Below are 12803 nucleotides of genomic sequence, written 5' to 3'. Positions count from 1 at the left end.
TTGTCCATTCCAGATGGATAATCTAATACTGCTAGATTCTCCACTTGTCAAGAGAAGCCAGAGAGCTGGAGACTTTATGTGAAATTTCCTTCCCACCCCTCTTTTTTTAGTGCTTTGAAGGTCAAACAAAATATATTGCAAGTCAATTTTAGCCACAGGCTGCCATTTTGAAATTTGACTTATAAACAAACCTCTCTTAGATGTAACACAGGTAAAGAAGACTTTAGCAGGTGAAAAATGGTACCTAAGAAGAGAATACCAAAAGGAGGGGTTTGAGCATTTCCCTTAGCCACAGCTAGCAAAACCACCCCCATAATCTTTATGCATTTATTCAACAAATACTTATTGAGTGCCTGATGAATGTCTGATACCATCCCAGAAGATGGCAATATAGTTGTGAAAAACAAAGACAAAATCCTTGCCCTCTGAGAGGTCATATTCTAGAAGTTGAGGTTTCCCTGTTGAGAAGATGCTACAAGTTAATACCAGAAATATAACTGAATATAATGTATAATTGGGTGCATATATATAACCTCCTGATTTAAAAAGAAAAAAACCTTTCCAAACCTATTATAAATATTTGGATAAATATTATCCAGTGTTGGGAAGGCATGACGTGAGGTAGAAAAACACTCAAACATTTCTGGTGAGAATGTAGAGGTGAGATCTTGCTGGTAGGTACTTTGGCAAGATATGTTGAAAGCCTTTTACAATGTGTATAGAATTCCAGTTAAAAGATGAAATGTGCCAGCTTTTCTCCATTTCACAAACCTCACTAAAATGATAGTAAAGAAAATGAAAAAGGAGTAAACAAGAGCAGCAGCAACAGCAAAAGCCCAGAGGACAAGACAGCAGATGAGCAAAGTCAACAAATTTTAGATAAGGAGAACTTTGTGGATGAATAATAATTGGTTGTCAGCCGTCTGTGTTCTGCTCAGTGCCTGCAGGGAGAGAACGCAATAAGAAATAAGAACTCCAGAAAGGAGCAGGAGTTGAAGATACCAGGTACGTCTGAAGGTGAGGATGAAACAAGGGGTTACTTGTAAGTCTGTGGAAGAAGTAGTTTCCAGATTCCCTGTCCTGCCCCACTCATCAGGAGTTGCTCTTCTCTGTTCCTGGCAGATGGCTGGAAGATTACTTTCCAGAGAGTTTGGGACAAAGATACTAAGGAGCTAGGTATAGCTGAGAGCAGAAACGGTGCTGAAGTGAAAATAAAAGGATGAAGTGAAAGCCTGCACACTGACAGGTGAGTCCCAGCCTTTTAACCCATAGTCAGGGACTTGGCTTATCCCTGTCTAGGAAAAACTGACCGAGAGAAAAGCCCATCTGTGCACACTGATACTTGGGGAATCCTTCACTCACCCATGTAGATCTCTCTCTCTCTGCCCATTCAACACACTCCCTGGAGCACACAACATTTTTTAGTGCCAAGAAATACAAGTAGATAGCCGAGGAACAATGGACACGTGAGAAAAGCCTCTAATGTGAAAATACAGAGAATAAAACAAATGAAAAGAACAGAGTTCAAAAGAAACAGAGACAATGAAAAACTATCATTAATATAATTTATGCACATTTTCTCAGGAAGCTACTGGAAATGCACCCTACTAAAAACGCTACCCTAAGAGTTTCTCTGCTATGCGATCCCTCTTATTGCAATAAGCCAATAAATGCATCTTGTTGGACTATAGGTTCGTCCCCGGAGGTTTAGGCCAACTTAGTGAGGACAGTGGCAAGCAAGTATCAAAGACAGCATTGCCCTAAGGGAAAATGCTGGCACGGTGCTGCTATCTGGTAAATAAGTCTTGGGCTAAAGAGAGTAGCAAACTCAAATCTTGGAGGAAGGCATCCTCCGTGTAAGCCCCCGAGATTCCCACAGGTAAACATCAACTAAATATGAGTTCACGGTAAAGATTTTTCAAACATTCAAGAAAAAGATGATAGATAGATAGATAGATAGATAGATAGATAGATAGATAGATAGATAATAGATAGAGATAGATAAATGGATAGATGATAGATAGATGATAGATAGATAGATAGATAGATAGATAATAGATAGATAATAGAGATAGATAGATGGATAGATAGATAGATGATTGATAGATAGATAGATAGATAGATGATAGATAGATAGATAATAGATAGAGATAGATAAATGGATAGATGATAGATAGATGATAGATGATAGATAGATAGATAGATAGATAGATAATAGATAGAGATAGATAAATGGATAGATGATAGATAGATGATAGATGATAGATAGATAGATAGATAGATAGATAATAGATAGAGATAGATAAATGGATAGATGATAGATAGATGATAGATAGATAGATAGATAGATAGATAGATAGATAGATAGATAATAGATAGATAGATATGTGTTGGCAGAAGAATAAAGGGATCACTGTAATTAAATGAACTCACCTTCAGATTTTCTTTGCTGCCCCTTCAGAAAGTGAGGAACATCTTCTCTGGCTACAGATGTGGAGATGTTTGGTTCTAAGCAAGGTCTTGACAACAAAAAGCCCACATTCTCATCACAGAGCTCCTTGGAACTTTCCTCTTTCTTCAGAAGTAAAGGCCCCATGGTGAACGTCTTTGTCCGGAAGTCCTCCATCTCAATTTCATTTGGGAGAGAAACAGCACGGGCTCGTGCCCATTCTCGATGCACTGGGGTTATCTGACTAAAAGGGAGGAGGACACAGTTTCATTCAAAACTCATTCCCTGTGTCTTCTGGATCTCTACATCTCAGTCCAGCCTGACATCACCAGAAAAGTTGGAGAATATTTCCAAGTGGTGCTGCTGAGTGGAAGAGCTGTATTCTTGAAAGGGCAAAACCTCTTTACCCTCCAACTCACCCCCACATCATCTGCCTTCTGCACCCCAGAGTTTAGTTTCCCCAGTCTCTATTTGCTTGAGCAGAGAAATCAGAGGAGCAAAGTGAAGGCATAAGGGATGCACTATTTTCCTTTTCTAAAGGCATTAGCCAGCTCAGGACTTCTGGAACTATCTTTGGTAAAGGACCGGTTTTTAAATTTTCCAATCCATTGTGGAATGAAACTTTTGTAGCACTTTCATAATAAAAGTGAATTACTAGAAGAATAAAACAAAAAATCAAAACCATGAAAATAAACCCCAGTTTTTTCATGATCAGATCAGTGAACCTAAAATTACTTGGTCAAATTATAATACAACCTTTTAAATGTTTACATCTTCACGTTCTGTCCTGACTTCATCATGGATTGGTAACAGAAGGACCACAGAATCACATATTAAGTAGCTCCACTGTAGGGTCAGCAAACTCTGCCCTAGGGGCCAAATCCAGCCTTCAGTCTGTTTCTGCGATTTTATTGGATCACAGCCATACCTATTTGTTTTCATATTGTCTGTGACTACATTGAAGCTACCATCACAGAGCTGAATCATTGCAATAGAAACAGTATGACCCATAAAGCCTAAAATATGTATTATCCTGCTACTGCCACAATAATATCTATTATGATCCCTGCTTTAGAGTGTTTTTTGGAGGGTAAATTACTAAAATGGGGGCTACCACACAAGTATCACTTCGTACTTAAATTTCAGTCTAACCTTTCAAAGAATATTCCTTACTTGTTTTCTTGTAAATCTTCTTGGCTCATTTCTTGGGAATAACTGACATCTCTTGGAAAAGTAACAATAATCTCAACACCTATAGAAACACATGACAATAATAAAAAGAAGAAAGTAATGAATTTCAGTGGCAACTGGGAACTGAGTATTTTATTTCTGGTTATTTAGCTAATCTGTTTTTAATAATTCCAGAATGTGGAGTAGAACAGAAAACCCAGAAATAAACCCACAATTATAGGGTCAATTAATTTATGAAAAAGGAGGCAAGAATGTGCAATGGGAAAAAAGACAGTTTCTTCAACAAATGGTGTTGAGAAAACTCGACAGCTACATGCAAAAGAATGAAACTGGACGACTTTCTTACACCATACACAAAAATAAACTCAAAATGGATTAAGGACCTAAATGTGAAACCTGAAACCATAAAAAAACCATAGGAGGGAGCACAGGTGGTAATATCTCTGACATTGGCCATAGCAACATTTCTCTAGATCTGTCTCCTGAGGCAAAAGAAACAAATGCAAAAATTAACTATTGAGACTGTACCAAAACAAAAAGCTTCCGAATAGCAAAGGAAACAATCAACAGAATTAAAAGACCACCTAGTGAATGAGAGAAAGTATTTGCAAATGACATATCTGAAAAAGAGTTAGTATCCAAAATATACAAAGAATGTATACAACTCAACACCAAAAAGCAAATAATCCAATTAAAAAATGGGCAGAAGACATGAACAGACAGACATTTCTCCAAAGAAGACATACAAAAGACTGACAGATACCTGAGCAAAGTGTGTAACAAAACTTTCCAGGTACAAAATAAAGTTTTGTGATGAGCAATGCGTTCTCCCTGGATGGAGAAAACAAGACTTCCTCTGTAAAGCGCAGCTAACGACATCTACTTCACACCACCATTGTGAACTTTAAATGATCTTTTATGTTACCCCATGGGAACTTGCATGTATATGAATTTTGGTCAACTCCTGTCTGATTCCACAGAATGATTCCCAGTAAAACCTTTAAGAAAGAAAGTTCCAACTTGTAGAATCAATGCTTGCTTACAATAGAACATGTTAAATTTATGTTAAACTAGTGTGAACCATGTTACTTTAAGGCTTGTTCATCTGTTCGTGTTTTTCCATTCAACAAACTTTTATTAAGTATATGCCAAACCTAACTCTTTGTGCTCAAGACACAGAAATAAACAAGGTGCAACTGTGACCTTAGTAAAGACAGCAAATAAGAAAGCAAAGAGTGTATCAAGTTAAACACTGTGATAGAGGTGTACAAACGGTGTTGTGGGAACAGTGAGGTGTATCCTTCTAGAACAATCCAGTGTTTGTCACAGTGTTCAATTCTCTCTCTGTATTTCTCAGGGCCACTTAGTGAGTCTCCCTTGCCTAGAGGAGCTATGGTTTCAATCAGCCCCACTGATGGAATGGTAGGAAAGAAGTAGAGCAGAGAAGATCAAAGGGGGTATGAATCAGACAGATCAGGACCTACATCTCTCCTCTGCTCTTCATGGGTGACCTTGGGAAAATTCATTAATGACCTACCTTCGGTTTTCCCCATGTTTTCCAAATATGATGACATGACCGCATATTTTCTAATAAAATAGCAAGGAACACGTCTCTAAAAATGAGGTTTCCCTGGGGTGGTCAATATATTCTTAAACATTTTTCAAAGATCCTACCACCACACTATTTATCAGCATAAAATGAGAGGCTTGGAATTACAGAGCTAGAAGGAACTTAGAGCTCATCTAATCCAAGCCCTTCATGTTCTAGACAAGGAAACACAACCACGAGGTTATATGACATGCTCAGGCCACTCTCATATTTGAAAGGAAGATGGATGTCTTTCATAACATTTTTGTCAACATCTCTGAGTGCAAAAACCTAGCTGACATGTTAAAGTGAGAAAAACCATACCGCATACATTCCTAATAACTAAACCATCAGTGAAAAGGATATTCTATACAAAGGCTGAGTGCAGTTAGTACTTTGCTGTATTCATGCGAACATGTTCGTAAGAATGACTCTACTTTACAGTTATTGAGAACTCATAAACCCAGAATGTTTTTAAGCAAATGTAATGTGTTCACTAGTTTGTTCATTGGTTGATTTCTTTTTTCAAACCAAGGAACAAAGAATAACCAAGTATAAGAAATACCTGCCTTGGAGAAGAAAAAAGATGGCGGAGGAGTAGGGGACCTTTTTTCAGCTCGTCCCCTGAGTCGAGCTGGATATCTACCAGACCATCCTGAACACCCAAAAAATCAGCCTGAGATGCGGGAAGATACATCCGGATCTCTACAAATGAACATCTCCATCACTGAGTATTGAGGTACGAAGCGGGGAGCCGTGAAACCGCGCACAGGTATCGGAAGATAAACGGCAGGGGGAGGGAGCTGCCTTGCTCGGGCGCCGGGAAGCGGTAGCCACCTGCACTGGGGAGCGGGCCGGACTCGCGGACCAGTAGCCACCAGAAAGCAGACTGGGACCGTGAGCCCAGGAATGCGCGTGGGACCAGACTGAAAACTGGAGCTCCAGAGCGCTCCCTCGAACCAGACTGAAACTGGGAGCTCAGGAGCGCACGCGCATCCAGACTGAAAACCAGAGCTCTGGAGCGCACACTCCAACCGGACTGAAACTGGGAACTCGGGAGCACGTGCGAGACCTGACTGAAAACCGGAACTCCAGAGCGCACACTCGAACCACACTGAAACAGAGAGCTCAGAAGCATGCGCGTGTGGGAACCAGGGGCGGCTGGCGGTGTTAGAAGCACAAAGGACACAGACGTGCAGGCCCTGGGAGCGAGGACTGGGAGAGTGGCTGCGGGGCACACAACCCGGGACGCTGTGGGGTTTTTAGCAGCACCAACAGAAACAGAGTTAAAGAGGCCAAGAGAGCTCAGTGGAGAGCAGACTGCGATCTCTCTGTTCTGAGACAGAGGCTAGGATACAGCCACTGCTGCTCTGACTCTCAGAAGAGGCACAGCAAACCGCCAGGGAAAGCCGCCAGAGAACAAAAGCCCGGAAATACCGGCTCTCAGTGTGCCCATCCCCATCCCCCCTCGCAGGGGACAGGGCAACTCTATCCAAACAGGGTTGCCTGAATATCAGTGCGGCAGGTCCCTCCCACAGAAGGCAGGCTGAAAAATCAAGAAGCCCACATCCAAAGGTCCTTATAAAACAAGTGCACATTGCTTGGGTCCTGGTCAATAATTTGGGCTCTGTGCATCCCCACAACCTCTCCTCATCAGAATGACGAGGAGGAGAAATACCCCCCAACAAAGAAAAGGTACAGAGACTGTGGCCTCTGCCACAGAACTAATGGATATGGATATAACCAAATTGTCAGAAATGGAGTTCAGAGTAACAATGGTAAAGATGATGTGTAGGCTTGAAAAAAATATTAACAGAAATATTAACCAGAATATAGAATCTCTAAGGGTGGAAATGAGAGCGAATCTGGCAGAAATTAAGAATGCTATGAATCAAATGCAGTCTAAACTGGATGCTCTGACGGCCAGGGTAAATGAAGCAGAAGAATGAATTAGTGAATTGGAAGATGGGATGATTGAAAAGAAGGAAAAAAATGGGAGCTTGGCTCAAAAAAATCCAGTCTCAAGAATGTAGATTACAGGAGATTACTGACTCAATGAAATGCTCCATGTCAGAATCATCAGCATCCCTGAGGGGGTGGAGAAAGAGAGAGGTCTAGAAGAGATGCTTGAACAAATTGTAGCTGAGAACTTCCCTAATCTGGCAAAGCAAACAAGCATTCATGTTGAAGAAGCAGAGAGGACCCCTCCCAAGATCAATGAGAAGAGACCAACTCCATGTCACATAATAGTACAGTTCGCAAATATTAGGTCCAAGGATACAATCTTGAAAGCGGCCAGGGGAAAGAGAATCCTCACCTACAGAGGGAGGAACATCAGAATAACGTCAGACCTGTCTGCAGAGACCTGGCAAGCCAGAAAAAGCTGGCAAGACATATTCAGAGCACTAAGTGAGAAGAACATGCAGCCAAGGATCCTTTATCCAGCAAGGCTGTCATTCAGAATTGATGAAGAGAAAAGGACCTTCCAAGACCGGCAGAAACTGAAAGAATATGAGACCACCAAGCCAGCCCTACAAAAATATTAAGGGGGGTTCTATAAAAGTAAAAAGACCCCAAGAGTGATACAGAACAGAAATTTACAAGCTACAGAAACAGACTTCACAGACAACATGACATCATTAAAATCATATCTTTCAATAATCACTCTCAATGTAAATGGCCTAAATGCTCCCATAAATGCCACAGGGTTGCAGATTGGCTAAAAAGACATGACCCATCCATATTAACAAGAGACTCATTTTGAACCTAAAGATACATCCAGACTGAAAGTAAAGGGATGGAAAACCATTTTTTCATGCCAATGGACCTCAAAAGAAAGCTGGGGTAGCAATTCTTATATTAGACAGATTAGATTTTAAACTAAAGATGGTAGTTAGAGATACAGAAGGACACTATATTATTCTTAAAGGATGTATCCAACAAGTGGATATGACAATTATAAATATCTATGCCCCCAACAGGGGAGCAGCTAGATACACAAGCCAACTCTTAACCAGAATAAAGAGACATATAGACAATAATACGTTAATAGTAGGGGACCTCAACACTCCGCTCTCAGCAATAGACAGATCACCTAAGCAGAAAATCAACAAAGAAACAAGAGCTTTGAATGACATACTGAACCAGATGGACCTCATAGATATATACAGAACACTACACCCCAGAACAACAGACTACTCATTCTTTTCGAATGCACACGGAACTTTCTCCAGAATAGACCATATACTGGGTCACGAAACAGGTCTCAACCGATACCAAAAGACTGAGATTATTCCCTGCATATTCTCAGACCACAGTGCTCTGAAACTGGAACTCAATCACAAGGAGAAATTTGGAAGAAACTCAAACACTTGGAAACTAAGAATAATCCTGCTTAAGAATGATTGGGTAAACCAGGGAATTAAGGATGAGCTTAAGCAATTTATGGAAACCAATGAGAATGAAAACACGTCAGTCCAAAACCTATGGGACACTGCAAAGGCAGTCCTAAGGGGAGAATACATAGTCATCCAAGCCTCACTCAAAAGAATAGAAAAATCTAAAATGCAGTTTTTATATTCTCACCTCAAGAAGCTGGAGCTGGAACAGAAGAACAGGCCTAACCCACTCACGAGAAGGCAGTTGATCAAGATGAGAGCAGAGATCAATGAATTAGAAACCAGGAGCACAGTAGAGCAGATCAACAGAACTAGAAGCTGGTTCTTTGAAAGAATAAATAAGATCAATAAGCCACTGGCCAGACTTATTCAAAAGAATAGAGAAAGGACCCAAATTCATAAAATTATGAATGAAAGAGGAGAGATCACGACTAGCATCAAGGAAATAGAAACGATCATTAGAAACTATTATCAACAACTATATGCCAATAAATTAAACAACCTGGAAGAAATGGATGCCTTCCTAGAAACCTATAAACTACCAAGTCTGAAACAGGAAGAAATAGATTATCTAAACAGACCGATTAATTATGAAGAGATTGAAGCAGTGATCAAAAACTCCCCAAAAACTAGAGTCCAGGGCCAGACGGATTCCCCAGGGAATTCTACCAAACTTTCAAAGAGGAAATAATACCTATTCTCCTAAAGCTGTTTCAAAAAATAGAAACAGAAGGAAAACTACAAAACTCATTCTATGAGACCAGTATTACCTTGATCCCCAAACCAGGGAAAGACCCCATCAAAAAGGAGAATTACAGACCAATGTTCCTGTTGAATATGGATGCAAATTTCTCAACAAGATCCTAGCTAATAGAATCCAACAGTACATTAAAAGGATTATTCATCACGACCAAGTGGGATTCATCCCTGGGACGCAAGAGTGGTTCAACATTCGCAAATCGATCAGTGTGATAGATCATATCAACAAGAAAAGAGTCAAGACCCATATGATCTTTCAACTGATGCAGAAAAAGCATTTGACAAAATACAGCATCCTTTCCTGATTAAGACCCTTCAGAGTGTAGGGATAGAGGGTACATTCCTCAACTTGATAAAAACCATCTATGAAAAGCCTACAGTGAATATCATTCTCAATGGGGAAAAGCTGAAAGCCTTTCCCTTAAGATCAGGAACACGACAAGGATGCCCACTCTCACCATTATTATTCAACATAGTACTAGAAGTCCTTGCAACAGCAATCAGACAACAAAAAGGGATGAAAGGTATCCAAATTGGCAAAGGAGAAGTCAAACTGTTCTCTCTTCACAGATGACATGATACTCTATATAGAAAACCCAAAAGACTCCACCCCCAAATTACTAGAACTTATAAAACAATTCAGCAATGTGGCAGGATATAAAATCAATGCTCAGAAATCAGTTGCATTTCTATACATGAACAATGAGACTGAAGAAAGAGAAATTAGGGAATCCATTCCATTTACAATAGCACCAAAAATCATACAATATCTCGGAATTAACTTAACCAGAGAGGTAAAGGATCTATATTAAAAACTACAGATCACTGTTGAAAGACATTGAAGAAGACACAAAAAGATGGAAAAACATTCCATGCTCATGGATCGGAAGAATAAACATAGTTAAAATGTCTATGCTACCAAAGCAATCTACACGTTCAATGCCATCCTGATCAAAATATCAATGACAGTTTCCAAAAAGCTGGAAAAAACAGCCCTTAAATTTGCGTGGAACCTGAAAAGACTCCAAATCGCCAAGGAAATGTTGAAAAGGAAAAACGAAGCTGGGGGCATCACGTTGCGTGATTTCAAGCAATACTACAAAGCTGTGATCACCAAGACAGCATGGTACTGGCACAAAAACAGACATATAGACCAATGGAACAGAATAGAGAGTCCAGAAATGGACCCTCGACTCTATGGGCAACTAATATTTGACAAAGCAGGAAAAAACATCCAGTGGAAAGACAGTCTTTTCAATAAATGGTGCTGGGAAAATTGGACAGCTACATGCAAAAGAATGAAACTTGACCACTCTCTCACACCATACACGAGGATAAACTCCAAATGGATGAAAGACCTCCATATGAGACAGGAATCCATCAAAATCCTAGAGGAGAACATAGGCTGTAACCTCTTTGACATCGGCCACAACAACTTCTTTCATGACACATCTCCAAAGGCAAGAGAAACAAAAGATAAAATGAACTTGTGGGACTTCATCAAGATAAAAAGCTTCTGCACAGCCAAGGAAACAGTCAAAAAAACTAAGAGGCAGCCCACGGAATGGGAGAAGATATTTGCAAATGATGCTACAGATAAAAGACTGGTATCCAAGATCTACAAAGAACTTCTCAAACTCAATACATGAGAAACAAACAATCAAATCAAAAAATGGGCAGAAGATATGAACAGACACTTTTCCAATGAAGACAACAAATGGCTAACAGACACATGAAAAAATATTGAAAATCATTAGCCATCAGGGAAATTCAAATCAAAACCACATTGAGATATCACCTTACGCCAGTTAGAATGGCAAAAACTGACAAGGCAGGAAACAACAAATGTTGGAGAGGATGTGGAGAAAGGGGAACCCTCTTACACTGTTGGTGGGAATGCAAGTTGGTACAGCCACTTTGGAAAACAGTGTGGAGGTCCCTTAAAAAGTTAAAAATTGAGCTACCCTACAACCCAGCAATTGCACTACTGGGTATTTACCCCAAAGATAGGGACATAGTGAGGAGAAGGGCCATATGCACCCCAATGTTCGTAGCAGCATTGTCCACACTAGCAAAATTGTGGAAGGAGCCGAGATGCCCTTCAACAGATGACTGGATAAAGACGATGTGGTACATATATATAATGGAATATTACTCAGCCATCAGAAAGAACGATTACTCAGCATTTGCAGCAACATGGATGGGACTGGAGGAGATTATGTTAAGTGAAATAAGTCAAGCAGAAAAAGACAATTATATGGTTTCACTCATTTATGGAACATAAGAAATAGCAGGGAGATCGGTAGGAGAAGGAAGGGAAGAATGAAGGGGGGTAAACAGAAGGGGAAATGAACCACGAGAGACTATGGACTCCGGGAAACAAACTGAGGGCTTCAGAGGAGAGGGGGTGGGGAATTGGGATAGGCCGGTGATGGGTATTAAGGAGGGCCCGTATTGCATGGAGCACGGGTGTTATAATCAAGTAATGAATCATGGAACAATACATCAAAAACTAAGGGTGTACTGTATGGCGACTAACATAACATAATAAAAAATAAATAAAAAAGAAATACCTGCCTTTGTGGAAATTGTTAAAAGCTAATGGCCCCATCCTAACTGTTGGTCCTCAGTGGGGGTGGGGAGGGATTATAGAACCTGCTGACTCTGATTAGCTGGTAACAGATGAATGTTCTCTGTTTTGTCTCTGGAATAGCGTGAATGGTCGTGGGATCCTCTGAACCTGCCCAGTGGGCCAGAGAAGATGAGGCACTGTCACATGTAGAAGTAAAACAGTTGCTTCTCACTTAAGAAGAGGGAAAGGAACCCCACCAGAAAATGTTACAGTAGAGAGAAACTAAGAGGCAACATTTAAATATAGCCAGAAACGTAATTTCGCAAAAGAGGTGAAAATGATATTCAAAGTGGGGAAATGATCATTAAATAGCTAATGTTCAGCCATTATTAAAATGAAAACTGAAAATTGGCCCAGTCTAATTCATTCAGTGATGAAAAATTGTCTCCAGAAATGTCTTTCTTTCCTGTGTTTTCTGCTTGTTCTGTTTAAACTGACGGGCATCAAAGTTCAAACTATTTTGACACCCTCTCCACATTTTTATAATTTCCTAAATTGTGAATCTCAACACAGATTTTTTTTAAACTACATTTTCCAGTGTCGTTTGCCACCAGAGTTCAGAAAGCCCACTTGGGAGAGAGATTCATGTGAATTACATGAAAAAAGATGCGGTCATCGTTTTTCCTGATGTGCTTGTCAGCAGGTGAATGAATTTCCAAGATTGATATCAGAGCAACTTCCTGGCCATGGCAGAGCAGTGTGATATGAGGGTGAGTAGCCAGTTTTGAGATGTGGGTACCAGAATTCCTCCTGACAATCAAACCTAGAGTCTGTTCTTCTCCTTTG

General features: G+C 40.2%; 1 protein-coding gene across 5 annotated transcripts in view; it reads right to left on the bottom strand.

Moving 5' to 3' along the window:
* The window catches only part of MAP3K19 (mitogen-activated protein kinase kinase kinase 19), a 47220-nt gene that overhangs the window by 21790 nt on the left and 12627 nt on the right, over nt 1–12803 (bottom strand). For 4 of the 5 annotated variants that reach the window (XM_008695844.2, XM_008695846.2, XM_008695847.2 and 1 more), the window contains exons 4-5: nt 3623–3701; nt 2434–2693 (exon numbers count right to left, since the gene is read on the bottom strand). The exons of the other annotated variant lie outside the window; for it this stretch is intronic. In XM_008695844.2, the coding sequence (XP_008694066.2) occupies nt 2434–2693; nt 3623–3701 (339 nt within the window). The remainder of the gene's footprint in view (nt 1–2433; nt 2694–3622; nt 3702–12803) is intronic. 5 annotated transcript variants of the gene reach the window in all.

The sequence above is a fragment of the Ursus maritimus genome, unplaced genomic scaffold (genome assembly GCF_017311325.1).
Source record: "Ursus maritimus isolate PB19 unplaced genomic scaffold, ASM1731132v1 scaffold_1, whole genome shotgun sequence".
Lineage (NCBI taxonomy): Eukaryota > Metazoa > Chordata > Mammalia > Carnivora > Ursidae > Ursus > Ursus maritimus.
Note: the sequence above shows the minus strand (reverse complement) of the source record. Positions and strands in the feature narration are given on the sequence as shown.